At 42.9% G+C, this 15,061-nt stretch overlaps 1 protein-coding gene across 2 annotated transcripts in view; it reads left to right on the forward strand.

The window, feature by feature from the left end:
- The window catches only part of RFX4 (regulatory factor X4), an 89,538-nt gene extending 77,283 nt beyond the window's left edge, over positions 1 to 12,255 (forward strand). Inside the window, exons 16-18 of one of the 2 annotated variants that reach the window (XM_063133428.1) lie at positions 2,763 to 2,925; positions 5,321 to 5,459; positions 11,934 to 12,255. In XM_063133428.1, the coding sequence (XP_062989498.1) occupies positions 2,763 to 2,925; positions 5,321 to 5,459; positions 11,934 to 12,206 (575 nt within the window). In that variant the 3' untranslated portion in view covers positions 12,207 to 12,255. The remainder of the gene's footprint in view (positions 1 to 2,762; positions 2,926 to 5,320; positions 5,460 to 11,933) is intronic. The other variant, XM_063133429.1, reaches the window with a different exon arrangement.
- Positions 12,256 to 15,061: the final 2,806 nt, after the last annotated feature.

Below are 15,061 nucleotides of genomic sequence, written 5' to 3' on the forward strand. Positions count from 1 at the left end.
ATTATGGAATGATCTTACCAATGAGATCATTCCTGGCACCAGCATTGTTATCTTTTTAGTGCCGGGTTAAGATCTTTCTCTACTCTCAGACATTTGGCAGCTTATGATAAGGTTTTTAATCAGGTCCTGGGATGTCTTACTGTTGATTGTTAAATTGTTTAAATATGTATGTGCATGCATGTGTATTATCTGTTTATATGTCTATCTGTCATTTTATATTATGTGCAGTATTGCTTCTTTACGTTTATAAATCTTTGTAAACCACCCAGAAAGCTTTGGCTATTGGGCGCTATAGAATGAAATGAAGTTTCACATTTTCCTAACCTTTTCATCCAGTTCCTGCATCAGTTTGCAAAGCTTTTAAAAAATTGTATGCATTTTCATGAGCGTTTCTCCTAAAATGTGCATTTTTATGCAAATTTGCATAACATATCCATTTCCTAATTTCCTAATCTAATGCATTTTTGTACATGATTTCAACTAATATACACATTTTTATGCACACTTTCCCCTAATATACACATTTTATATGTATTTTTGTTGGAGAACTGCATCACAAAATTCGGAAAAGTGTGAATATCAAAGTATAGCTGCTTTTTGGTTTGTGTATTGGTTCGGGAAGTGCAAAATAGGTAACTGCACTGAAATGCAAACAAAACAAATTTCTCACCCGTGCCTACTTCTGTCAGAGAACTTGTAAAGCCACTCACAGTAAGGGTGGATGGCACTGGGCTAGACAGACCAATAATTTGACTGAGTTATGAGGGCTTCATATGTTACATTACTGAAATAATGGATACGATGTTGCAGTGGAGGCTGGTGGCTCTGATGGCAACAACCGTGGCTTAGCGTGTTGTCTGAACAGGGTCTATATTTTAAAGATGTAATCTTTGTAAAAACAACAACAACAACAACAATCCAGAAAGCTTTAATAAATAAAATGAAGCAAAATGATGTGTTTTGAAAACTTGGGAGTGTTATATAACTTATTACTAATATTGCTCCAGGTAAGTGTAAAACTGTGAATACCTTTGTATAACTCTGAAACTAATCAGATTTCATTCCTAATGGATCACCCTTCTCTTCTTTGGGGCTTCATCAAGCCAATAGCAGCATTAACCCTATAGGTTAACTATCAAGTGTGGCAAATTACAATCTCTGTGGACTTTCAGTGGTCAGACACAAAAAAGCAATTAAACCATTGAGTTTTACATGATAGCACACTTCATAAAAGCAAAGCATTCATAAATTGCTCTGCAGTAAAACATCTGGCAAGACACGGCCATCGTTTTCTTTACATCTTTTTGTTTCAACTATTGTGTGCTGAAAAGCGATAATTAGGCCTTAATTCTTTTTAAATTACAAAAGCTTGATTAATGATTGCTCAAACATCAGTACTGTAACAAAAGCAGTGGCTATATAACCATAGGTTGCCTCTCCCAATGCTCTCTAAAAGGCCAGGATTACTCATTTGCCAGCACTGTTGTGCTTTGAAGCGCACAAGTCCTCTCACAGGAACTGTAAAACCTTGCCAATAGATAACTAATAATTTCACTGCCTACTTATCTATGCGCCTTCTTGTTAGTAGGCAGAAAACATGGTAAAAATACGTTACAGGGCAAGTCCTGAAAGCACACTTGGGAAGTAAATTCTACTCAAATCAATGAAACTTGGAACCAAAGCACACATTACGTGTTTCTTCTTTTTTAAAACTCTAGAGTAAGTGAACTGAATCAGGACCTTGATGTGGGGAATAGGAGAGCTTTGGACCCTATCTGGATTGGGGGCTGCTTGCACCTGTTGTATATGTTGTCAAATAGTAATCTATTTGTTTCGTAAGACCCTTGCACTTACTCTAGAGTAAAAAACAACAACATAGTCATTAGCTTCATTTTTAAAGGAATGTGTGCTTCGTGTCTTCTTTCCAAATTTTATTTATTTATTTATTAAAACATTTGTATCCTGCCCTATATCACTGGGATCTCAGGGCAATGTGCAGATAAAATCAGAACAATGTAAACATAAATATAAAGAGCTAAAAAAAAGTATTAAATTGTTAAATTAAAAAGAGTAGTTTTTTTAAAAACAACAACAAAAACAATTAACAATAAAAACAATGAAAACTATGTGTGACCATGGAGAATTTAGCCCTCAAAAGCTTTGATAAAGAGCCATGTTTTAACTTGGCACTGAAATGAAGCCAGTGTTGGTGCCAGTCAGGCCTCCAAGGGAAGGGTATTCCACAACCAGGGTGCCACAACAGAGAAAGCCCTCTCCCATGTCCCACCATAATGTATGCCTTGCATTGGTGGGATGCAGACGAGGGTGCGTTAGAATCTATGTGCCAGTGATGTAAAAGTGGTTAGGATCTATGTGCCAGTGGTGTTGAGCAATCACTCCCCAAATTTGCTGAAATTAGGATGACCATATGGAAAGGAGGACAGGGCTCCTGTATCTTTAACAGTAGTATAGAAAAGAGAATTTCAGCAGGTGTCATTTGTATGCATGCAGCACCTGGCGAAATTCCCTCTTCATCACAACAGTTAAAGCTGCAGGAGCCCTGCCCTCTTTTGTATCTGTTCACTGTAGTGTAGCACCTGGTTTTGTTTATGAACATTGTTTATGTTCATAGCAACACATAATCCACATTTGGTGACATTCAGCCACTGCCACACACTGTGGAGGCTACATCTTTGTATTTTAGTGGATGTGGAGCTTCATAACATACTTGAAAGCTAACGGGATCTTTCCATTTTATGCAGGGGCCATGCAGTCTTATACATGGTCTCTCACATACACTGTAACCACAGCTGCTGGGTCACCTGCTGAAAACTCCCAACAACTGCCTTGTATGAGAAATCCTCATGTAACTCCTTCGTCTGTGACACACAGGATACCTGTTTATCCCCACAGAGAAGAACATGGGTAAGTCACTTGCTACCTTGTTAGTTTGCTGCATTGATTTGTTTGTTTTGGATTAGCCAATGCGTAGAGCAGAAGTGTAGAAGCCCTTTCAGCCTGAGGGCTGAATTCAATTTTGGGAACATCTCAGTATTGCATTCGGTGGGGGGGGGGGGAGAAAAAGGGGGGTGGGAACAAAATAACAAATAAAACAGCATATTTTAGCTTAAAGCTCTTACTGCCGGTTACTAAGCCTTAGCAGAGGCATTTGAGCCTTTGAGAATGGGGGTGGGGGGAACCTTGCATAACACAGGAACCCCAAATGATCAGTGGTTGAGGAAGAGGTGGGGGCAAGGGTAGGGTGACCATATGGAAAGGAGGACAGGGCTCTTGCATCTTTGACAGTTGTGTAGAAAAGGGAATTTCAGCAGGTGTCATTTGTATGCATGCAGCACCTGGTGAAATTCCCTCTTCATCACAACAGTTAAAGCTGCAGGAGCCCTGCCCTCTTTTGTACCCAGTCAAGAGGGAATTGTTCTGTTTTAAAGGAGGCCAGAAAAAAGCTGTAATAAACCCTTAATGGTGCGAAATCAGTAGCATGTAACGCTGGCATTGAGCTGTGAAGTTTCCAAGGAAGGGAGGAAGGATTTTAAACTGAGGGAAAAGAGAGTAAATGCCTCCCTGCAACAAAGGGAGGCAGATCGGATCCCCATGTGTCTACTCAGAAGTAAGTCCCATTGTGTTCAATGAGGTTTACTCCAAGTAACTTACAGCACAATCTGATTTCTACTCAGAATTAAGTCCCGGCTTTCCTGGGGGCTGCAAGGAAACAGACAAAAGAAAACTGCCCCTCTCCACTCCTTTGCACACATGCTAGGGAGAGAGGGAGATGTTCCCTCAATTCAACTGTGCCTGCCACTTAAAGGAGCACTGGGAAGCAGCAGGGTCTTCTGCCTTGTCACCCCTCTTCTCTCATGTAGTCCAACTCATATCAATTGCGCCAAAGAACCAGGACACACAACAGCACTGAGTAAACCATAGGATTTCCATTAAGGTAGTGACGCTCTTAGACACCATTAAGAGCACCAGAATGGTAGCGCGACCGATCTGACCAAGGAGCAGAGCCCACCAGGAAGTTCTCCTGGGCAAGCTTCTAATGGTCGTTTCAGAACGTAAGAAAAAACACGCTTGAGCAGACCAAAGGTCCATGTATCTAGCAACCTGCTTCCTACAGTGGCCAATGGGATGCCTATGATGCCACAGCAAGACACGAAGACAAAAGCCATCACTTGCTGTTGCTTCCCAACAACTGGTACCATCAGCACTGGTGCAGTTGGGTAATTTTAGACTCCAGACTTAATGGTCCTATGGGGGATCCCTCTTTAGATAGTAATATTTAACATTTGTCTTATTTCAAATGTGATAAGCCAACCCTCTTTCATCTGGGGCACTTTTGCTCATTCTGCTGAGTGGGGTCTTGATTTTCTGCCCCCAACATCCTGTCCTTATGACACAAGTGACAAGCACACGAGACATTCCTGATGGGTTCTGCCCCTGTTAATTAGTGATGGAATGGTGGTGCTACCATTCTGACTTTCCACCAGTGGGGGCTGGTGGCTCCAATGTCATGGTGTGATGAATCCACTCTGGGTTTCAGTCAGAACTCTAAAGGAGCTATCCAAGGTTCTGAACCTATTTTGAGGATAGGGTTTAGAATCTTGAATAGGTCTTTTAGAGTTCTGACTGGTTCTGATTGAAACCCAGGGCGGATTTACCTCTCCATGACATTGGAGTCACCAGCCTCCATTGCTTTCTTAGGCCAGCCCTGATTAGTTTGGGTAGTATCTAATAGGCTCCATGGACACACGGCACACCTCGCTGCCCCTGGTCCATGCACATGCAGCCTCACCAGCCCACGTCCGTGTGTGACTTCGACAACTCGCAGCTGTAATATCATGCTTCTGCGAACAATCGCTGACCTGTGCGAAGACCCACATTTCCACAGGGGTGGGTGACCTGCCCCTTCTGGAAACTAGTGTTTTTGTGTGTGTCAGGGCTTGCCCCTGGAAGTGCGATATTGCAGCCGCGCATAGACCGGGGCCTGGTAGGGCTGCCTGAATGTGTAAAACCTATTGGATACTACCATTTGCTTCCAGATTTCAGTCATGTGACACGGTGCCGGAAACCAGCAGAAACCTTCACCTGTAGGAAAAACAACAGTCTGGTAAGATAAAAGTGATATTCATGGAGATGTTCAATAGCCCCAAAGTGGATGGTGCTTAAAAAAAAAAAAAGCAACAATAGCAACAAAGCTAGCATTACACTTCTAGGTAAAAATACAACACACGTTTTTAGTGAGGTACAGATGAGGTACAGGATTTGTTTGTATGAATGCTAAGCATCTTCTATGTCTTTTTAGGTACACAGGGAGCTATAACTATGGTAGCTATGGAAACCAGCACCCCCACCCAATGCAGAGTCAGTATCCATCTTTACCGCACGACAGCACTATTTCTGCACCACTTCATTATTCGGCTTATCACAGAAGCTCGTCACAGGTCAGTTCTTCTCCTTGCATGTTCATCCTGTCGCTCTGTGGGTTAAATCAAACCTTCTCCATTTGGCATTGCATGTTTGACTGCCCCTAGTTTAGTACACTGAGATTCTATAAGACAACTTTTGTTTTACAGGGGAACTCCCCAATTCTATTTATTTAAAAAGCAAAAGTCGTGTGGATTCATAAGAAACATTCCAAAGTATTGCCCAACCGTGAACGTTGGAAATTTTATTCATTTAAGATCTTATTCCCCCCACCACCACACACACTTTTAAATAGGATTTTTCCATGGCCGCTTACAAAATTAATGTTTGTAGTTTCTATAGTGGCTTACTGCTCCTTATGAGGAGACAAATTGCCCCTGTGAAAGAAATGTCATTTCCATTCATTTTAACAGGGCATGCACAAGAGAACTTCAAGTCAATTGTACTCCTTAGCCCTTGGAGGCTGGGTATTCCCCATTTCTAGGTCAAAAGAGCTCATTTTCCATTTTTAAAAAAATGCACACCAAGACTATCCGCCATCTTGAAGCAACCCTATCTGTCATGTAAGAATGGGATATCACCCATGATACTAGATATGTGAACCCCGAGTTTCCTATGTTCCTATAGTAAAACTACGGATGGCCACCAATTTGGATGGCTTTAAAAGTGGCTTGGATAAATTCCTGGAGGAGAAGGCCATCAATGGCTATTAATCCTGATGGCTTTGTGCTACCTCCAGTATCAGTGGCAGTAAGCCTATAAACACCAGTGGGAGGGTGTTTTGCACTCATGTCCTGTTTGTGAGTTTCCTGTCAACAGCTGGTTGGCCACTGTGTGAACAGAATGCTGGACTAGATGGACTCTTGGTCTGATCCATCATGGCTGGACTACAACTCCTATCATGGTGGGAGCTGTACTCCAGCACATCTAGAGAACACTAAGCAGTCCATTGTAGGTTTCTCTGATCTCCCTGATATGTAGAACATATAGATAATCTTTAAACATATGGTATGTCCTGATACATCAAGTAAGACTGCCATTTTTTCTTTTAACTGGGCCTCCTCCTGGCCCTTTATCAGCAGCATCTTGACAGATAGCAATTTCACAACTGCAGCTTCTTCTGGCTTTGGGTTAAGTGGTGGGAGAAACTTCACTTGCTAAGAGGGACATCCTATGGTCCTTGGCCGAGCATCCCAGGGACCATAGGATGGCTTGGATTACCCCCTCCCAGGTCAGAAGCAGCACTCCAACCTTGGAAGGGAGAGTTGGAGATCTGACCCCTGCCCCTGTCTCTGCCTGCTTGCAGCTGGAATGGAGAGAATGGCCTCTACAAGGTCAGAAAATCTACCTCGGAGAGGGAGGCAAGGGGGCGTTCTGATGGATGTGAAGGGGGGGAGCAGAGAGGCCAGGATACAATTGATCCTGAGTCTCCTTCAGCCTCCTTCCATCCCCCTCTGAAGTGCCTTCACTAAACTGGTTGAAAAGCAATCTTGGAAGCCTTCGGGATTGGAGGCTTCCTGCCAGCAAGGCCACAAGCCATAGGACTGTGCCTTAAACAACTGCATGTCCAGCTGCTATTAAAGCAGTCTTCCCCAACCTGACCATTGGCTATTCTGATTGGTGCTGATGGGAGTTGAAACCCAAAACATCTGGAGGGCACCATATTGGGGAAGGCTGTATTAAAGGCACAGGGATGGAGCCAAATGGCAATCCATACACCCAGGAACAAAAGATCTGGTGAAGCTGAAGATATAAGCCATGTACACCTCGAGCAATGAGGTTATAAAAAGGAGGCAATGTGTCAACATTCCAGGAAAGAACTTATTCGTAGGTATAATTCAACATCACTCTTAAAGTCACCAGTAGAATTTCCATTGATTTTTATCTGGGTTGCAGCCGTGTTCATGCCTTTAAAGAGGCACTTAAAACACTTTTCAGTGGCCCCAGCGTATATTAAATGAGACATGGACAAACATTAGAAATAGAAAAGAAATACTGGTATACATCTATTAATTTAAAATCTGTGCTAAGTACACCCTGATCTTATCATACAGTTTTCCGGGTAGCTAATTTGCAGCTTTTCTGAAGGCAGCTGAAATACTTTGCAGCACAACGAAACTGAGAATTTTAAGAGTACGTTTTGATGTATGCTATAGAGGGCTGTAGTGCGCTTTCTCAAGTGTGAGTAAAACCCAGCATAAAGTTAGAGCTACATTCATAAGGAAAATATTTTGCTGTTTGAACAGAGACACCTTTCACCTCTTTGCATAATCAGCCAGCAAGCTGAAGGGCAAGAATAAAGAGATTATTCTTCAGCCTGACTCTTAGGGAACTCAAGATTCATTGGGTGGAGGAATCACTTAAAATAGTATTTTCTAAAATAATAACGGAAAGAAACAGAGCTAATTTTAATATTTTTTTTCAGGGGGGGGGGAGAGAAAGGGCCTTAACAATAATCGGCTTTAAAGTCACCCCAACTTAAAGGGGGTTAGTGTTTCTTGTCAGGTTTCAACGGCGTGGTGGTGGCAAGTGAGTTGACCCAGAAAATGGTAATTTCCTGTCAAGGGCTTTCCAACAAACGTTGCCTTTATATCTGGCAAAGATCACTAGGCCCCAGTGTTTTGAGATCAGCGTGCTTAAGCACTCTTCATTAAACCGGATGCAAAGTGTGAAAGGTGACTCAGGCAGCTCGGGCAGGCATCCGCGCAGATGGCGAAGCGTTGGACACTCCAACAAGGCTGAATAGATGCTACATTGGTTGAGTTAATAGTCAGGCAGGGGCCAAGGCGGACTTTAAAAATATTGTCTCTCAATGGTCTCTTCACTGGAAGGAAAAAGAAGTCACTGACTCATTTGCAATTAGCTGACCTACCATTACAAATCTTTCCATGCTGGGGATTCAGACATCACAGATTTTATTGTAAAAATACTAGATATTTGGGGGTCTGTATTATTTGCAAGCAATTATTCTTTTTTATATTCATGACACATTCATAAACACAGCTGCATCTGGGGATGGGGGGTGTTTGGCCACACAGAGAAGCGACACACTGGATCCCTGTGTGTGTGTGTGTGTGTGTGTGTGTGTGTGTGTGTGTGTGTGTCCGCCCGCCCCACCGCCTTGTTTTTTGCAGTCATTTATCAGCCCTCCCTTTCTGGTCAGGCCTGGGTGCCTTGGAATGCTAATGAAAAGTGGAAAGGCAAATCTGTGCGCTACGGCAACGCATTAGGAAGTCTGCTCACCAGTGTGCCAAATGGCACTGCCCATGAGAAGGAAGAAAGGGGGTTCATGACTATCCTGGGCCTTTATAGGGTTAGGGCACAACCCTATGCATGTTTAGAGAGAGAAAAGTCCTACAACTCTGGGGAATGGCTGGGGAGTGCTGGGAGTTGTAGGACCTTTTTCTGTCTATACATGCATGGGATTACGCTCTTATTTGGCCTTTGTCAACTAAGCCTCTGCCTTTAACTTTTATTTGGCACTGGTTAGGCCTCATCTTCAGTATTGCGTCCAGTTCTGGGCACCACATTTCAAGAAGGAGGCAGACAAGCTGGAGCATGTTCAGAGGAGGGCAGCAAGGATGATCAGGGGTCTGGAAAAAAGTCCTTTGAGGAGAGACTGAAAGAACTGGGCATGTTTAGCCTGGAGAAGAGAAGATTGAGGGGAGACATGATGGCACTCTTCAAATACTTAAAAGGTTGTCACACAGAGGAGGGCCAGGATCTCTTCTCGATCATCCCAGAGTGTAGGACACTGATTAATGGGCTCAAGTTACAGGAAGCCAGATTCCGGCTGGACATCAGGAAAAACGTCCTGACTGTTAGAGCAGTACAACAATGGAACCAGTTACCTAGGGAGGTTGTGGGCTCTCCCACACTAGCGGCATTCAAGAGGCAACTGGACAGCCATCTGTCAGGTATGCTTTAAGGTAGATTCCTGGAATGAGCAGGGGATTGGACTCAATGGCCTTATAGGCCTCTTCCAACTCTACTATTCTATGATTCTAACTTTCTGCATTGCCCTTTTTTGTAATTCACATTCATGACCACAAGGTGCAGTTATGGCCACTACGATGGCTTTAAAAGGGTCTAAACAAATTTATGGAGAGCATATATATAGGGCAGTATCCAAAAGTGTCATTCCACAAATTCAAGTAGTGCTAGCAGAGCTCCACTGAATCTTTCCATTACACAAGTGGTTACACTAATGTAATGCAGAACCGGCTGCATAATGGATTGTGCATAATGTACAACTGATTGCACCTTGGACTTTGCAAGCATAATGCTCATCCGGTTGCACAATGAGTTGTGCAAGGGTAATGCATAAGTACTTACACAATGGGTTATGCAACCATTTGCACAACTTTAGTTGGATTCTCTTCTTACGCATAGTTCAGAACCTATTTTCTGTTAGTGCAACATCACTTCCACTAGCGGAATGACACAGTTGGATACTGCCCATAGAGCAATAAAATATATACTATATCAAGCTGTATAGAACACCATACTATCCACGTTGAGCAAATAAAAAACAGGTTAACTGAACTCTCAATTTAACTGCAACAGAAAAAAATTGCAGCAACATTTCCTTTAATTACAGGAATGGTGCTGGCAGCTTTCTGCTCTCGACTGGGGCACTGTATTCACTAAAATATGGTTATAAAGCCTTACACAGCTTAAGACTGCATACCTAGTGGATCACCTCTCCTAACATGAACCTACCTGTATGCACGGAGGATGGTAAAAAGGGAGAGGGCCTTCTCAGTGGTAGCCCTCCCAAGCTCCAATTGTGGAATGCTCTGCCCAGCGAGATTAGCCTGGGATCAACATTGCCATCTTTTCAGCACCAGGTTGAGTCTTTCCTCTACATATGATGAGGCTTTAACTTTTGATCTGGTTGTTTTATCAGGTCTTGGTATTTTATTGTGGATCATTTTTAGCTATTTTAAATTATTATTATTTTTTAAATGTTTTAATCCCTGCCGTAAGTTGATTTGGGGCTTTTTCTGAGAAAGGAGTCTAATAATAACAACAACAGCAGCAGCAGCATTAGAGCATCATCACTTCTGTGTTGTCCTTGCAATAAAAAGGAAACTCAGCCCAAAATAAGCACTTTTCACTGCCATTGATTGCAGTGGGAGAGATCTTTTTTCTCTGAATTTTTAAAAAGCATGCTCAAGGCTGAGTGCTTTCTTTTGTGGTCAGCAAGAGACAGTTTTAGTTCTTTAAAAGATTTTTACATTTAAAAAAAAAGTAGAACACACACACACTTCAATGCCAACCACAAAGAATCTTTTCCTTGTGCATTTACGTGCATAAACCCAGTTTTTAAATGGAAAAGAACTGCATAAAAAGTTCCCTGAGACTCCCATACAATGAGGCTTGCACTTGCGCCCTCATCCTTTCCGTTTGATTGTTTATCCTGGTACAGTTGCAGGATTAGGGCTTGAAATTACGGGAGTGCTAAGCAAGGGCGCAGAAGTGCCCTTGATGGATCTTAAAAATGCAACAGCCATGCCAAGCATCCGTTGCTGGAGAAGGAAGCGAGAGAAGGATTCTCTCCTGTCTCCCAGCTAGAGCCAGGTTTAGTATTAATGTTAAGATATTTATTATTATTAGGTGTTTGATGGCTTGAGGGAAGGGTGGGCTTGTTGCTTGCCCATCTAAGCCTTGGGCCGCCTCTGACGTCCGTTTCATGTTTCTTGTGACTTTGGACTGCGCCCTGTTAAAAGTGAGGAGGTCTTGACAGAATCCCTGTTTGAGTCTTGGCACTACAAAAGGCTTGACCCAGCTTCAATTTCTCTCATATATATATATATATATATATATATATATATATATATATATATTCGCTAGAGTGACCATATGGAAAGGAGTACAGGACTCCTGTAGCTTTAACAGTTGTATTGAAAAGGGAATTTCATCAGCTGTCATTTCTGTGCATGCAGCTGCTGGTGAAATTCCTTCGTCATAACTGTTAAAGCTGCAAGAGTCCTGCCCTCTTTTATATCACACTGGGCAGGGCTCCTGCAGCTTTAACTGTTGTGAACAGGGAATTTCGCCAGTGGCTGCATGCATAGAAATGACACCTGCTGAAATTCCCTTTTCTATACAACTCTTAAAGATAAAGGAGCCCAGTCCTCCTTTCCATATGGTCACCCTAAGATAATCCTTAATCAGGACCTGCAATAGTTGCTAGTATTTCTTATTTACTATTACTATTATTATTATTATTATTATTATTATTATTTATTTATATATTTATTTATATAGCACCATCAATGTACATGGTGCTGTACAGATTATACACAGTAAATAGCAAGACCCTGCCGCATAGGCTTACAATCTAATAATACTAGTACTTATACTGCTTTATCAATGCAATAAAAATAATCAAACTAACATTTCAGCCCTGTCCTCCTTTCCATATGGTCACTGTAAATATGCGTGTGTGTGCCTAACCTTTTAACAATGTGATTTCATGTCTTTAGTACCCGTTCAACAGCCCATCTTCACGGATGGAACCCTGTTTGATGAGCAGCACCCCAAGACTGCATCCAACCCCGGTGACCCCCCGCTGGCCAGAGCTCCCCTCGGCGAATGCTTGCTACACAAGTCCACCCATGCACTCCACAAGATACGGAAACTCCAGTGACATGTACACACCATTGACCACGCGGAGAAATTCTGAATATGAACACATGCAACACTTTCCTGGCTTTGCCTACATCAATGGGGAAGCCACCACAGGATGGGCAAAATAAAAATGTCTGGTAATAGTAATCTACCTTATATATTTAATAAAGACAGACAAAAACAAAACATTTTTATGCCTGACTGGTAGATTAATGCAAGTCTTACGTGGGCAGTTTTAACAGCCATGAAGATGGAAAAGATCCTGCACATGTGACTATAAACATGGCATGCTGACGACCAGTTCAATGGTTCCTCCACCCAAGCGTGTTTTTACTACTGCTATAAGGCATGATGTAGGCCAAGGTGTGCCTTTTATTTTGGTGTTCTCTCCAGATGTCACCAAATTGGCCTGAGTTAGTTACCAACTTGCCAACCCTTGGATGTTGCTATATCTGAATGGATTTGCCTCTTCGTAAACATGGCAGTTGCAATTTCGCCTGTGTTGCAGCAGCCTAGGCTCCTCAGAGAATCACAGAGATATTAAGAAGTTGAAACTGATCCAGTCCAATCCTCTGTCAAAGTACAGCCAGTCCTCCACTCATTAACCCACAGCTGCACCAAACTATCATGAAGATTTCTCTCATTTTCCTATTTTTAGCCCCAATTTGTAATCAGAGCCATGTGGAGTCTGCATTTCTAACGTCACACTGCGCAAGGACAGAAATGGAGAAATCAGGAGCACCAAAACCTTGGCTTTCATTTTCAAAGGATGTTTCTAGCCCCTGAGGATATGAAGGTAGGCCTGGTAATGTGTGGGAAATGGTAGGGAAATGTCAGAGGTAGGAGGATACAGGATTTCCCATGGCCAGAGATCGAGGCTTCAGTGTGCTGTAGAGCATCTTGCCATTCCGTGTAAGTAGCACCTAGCATAGTGCAGCACAACCTTTCCCAACCTGCTCCCCTCCGAATGTGTTGAACTGCAACTCCCATCATTCCCAGCCAGCATGACCAATCGGAGAAGTTTGGTGTTGCAATTAGGAGCATTAACTAAGAACCCCCCAATTACAATTTTGTCAATTCACGAAGAAGCAGAGTAGCTGTAACTGCAATACACCCCGGTCTTACAATTGGGTCACTACCAATTTCCTCTTTTTTAAAAAAAATGGTGGGAATTTAAAGTGAGAGGGACGTATAAACTCCGCTCTTGTCCATGCTTCCTCTGCCCAAGACCCCTTCCTCCCAGCTATTTCCCGTTCAGCAGAGTTCTAACACTGGAAATAATTCTCATCAGGAGAAAAACATCTGAGGAGAGGTGGTTTGGGAGGGACCACAGGTGAGGGGAGGATATAGCAGCTCCCTCCCGCCTATGCTGTGCTTTGATCCCGTCCTCAGCTTTATAGGTATTTGGCACGAACCATATTCTGTCCCACAAGTGGTACCTCAAAGTGGCATTAGGCAAGCCATTATCTCTCAGTGTAGCTCAGTCCACAATCTGTAATATGGCGATAGTAATTTGGCCTACCTTTCTGGCATTTTGTAAGAAGTAATGATAGTATAAGTGAACTGCTTGAACACTCTGGCCCTGTTCAGACGCCGTGCTAAGCGACGGTGGTTAAGCATTTTGAGCTAAACATTATGACTTAGCGTGTCGTGTGAACTATTCCTAACCATGGTGGTGACAGAACCACAGTTTAAACAGACTCACTAACCATTTGCTGCAAAAGGATTAGTGGCCTAGTCGTGGCTTAGTGTGTCATCTGAACAAGCCCTCCGAGTATGACATGTCAATGCGAACTATTATTAGCTTCCAGAATAACTCGTGCAAATCACGAAACCATATGCAAATCTCCTTAATTTGCATAAGGGACTCCTCAGATTGCAGAATTTGCATTTTGTTGGCACAGAATTTTGGAACTCTCTTTGCGGGGCAGCGTACACACGGCTTTGGCTATAGTGCACCCCAAACAGAGAGCGGGTACAAACAAGGTGCAGGACATCAGAGCCCTTGCATGTTCAAATAATGAAACAAACCAAATAAAGACCAGCGGTGCAGTGAAGGAAAAAGCAAACTGTGCCAGGCCAACAATGCTATCCAAAGTGAGCTGATCCAATCAAGTACCTGCTCAAAGCAATATTGTGACGAGCAAAGGAGATTGCCTATTCTAGTACCCTTTGACAGCTTTTTGCTTTGTTCATGTACTCCACTAGTTTTAGTGCACCATTCTTACATTCCTATTGAGAAATTTTAAATGATCTTGAAGGAAATTTGTTGGGGAGAGAAATCTAGTCCATCTTTTTAGCTAAAGGTAAACAAAGCAAGTTTCTTCCCTTCTTTAACTGCCACAGTAGCTCCTTAAAGATGCTGTGCTGGATTAATTGTTATCCTCAGTTTCCTTTCTGAGGCTTCTTAAAATGGCATGTGATAAGTGTTTATATAGGCTCCAGTTTACACGTAACTTCTTTTCACGATGCACCTTGCTATTGATCACATGTGTGTTACCTGGACCAAGGGAAAACATGTAGCATTGGATGACACACTGCCTTATGTTGGCTGTGTTTCCTACCACGTTGTCAGTATTTGTACAACTGCATGGTTATGGGTCCATATTGACAAGGAATGAAATTCTGGTCGCTCCACTCATGTAGAGTATTAGAGTGTGTACGAAAACTCCGTGGGAGCCAGCATACAATCTCCCATAGGGCAGCTCTAGTCTTCTGGGGGGCATGCAGCTGTTCACTCTAAGGTGAGGTCCTTTGGCACATCCACACCCATACCTTTGAGCACATCCAGTAGATTGCTGTTACCAGCCCCACATGGTTATAGCGCTACTCCTGTGAGATCTAGGAAAGGGAAGGTATGGAAGGGCCCCGTGGAATGAACACCTTGGGCTCAATGTTGTGCACCCAGCAGTATGGACAGGTCCTGCCCTAGCATTAGGCAGAGTGAGGTGGCTGTCTCGGACAATGGATGCTGGGGTGTTGG

This window comes from Elgaria multicarinata, chromosome 9 (genome assembly GCF_023053635.1).
Source record: "Elgaria multicarinata webbii isolate HBS135686 ecotype San Diego chromosome 9, rElgMul1.1.pri, whole genome shotgun sequence".
NCBI classification, from domain to species: Eukaryota; Metazoa; Chordata; class Lepidosauria; order Squamata; family Anguidae; genus Elgaria; species Elgaria multicarinata.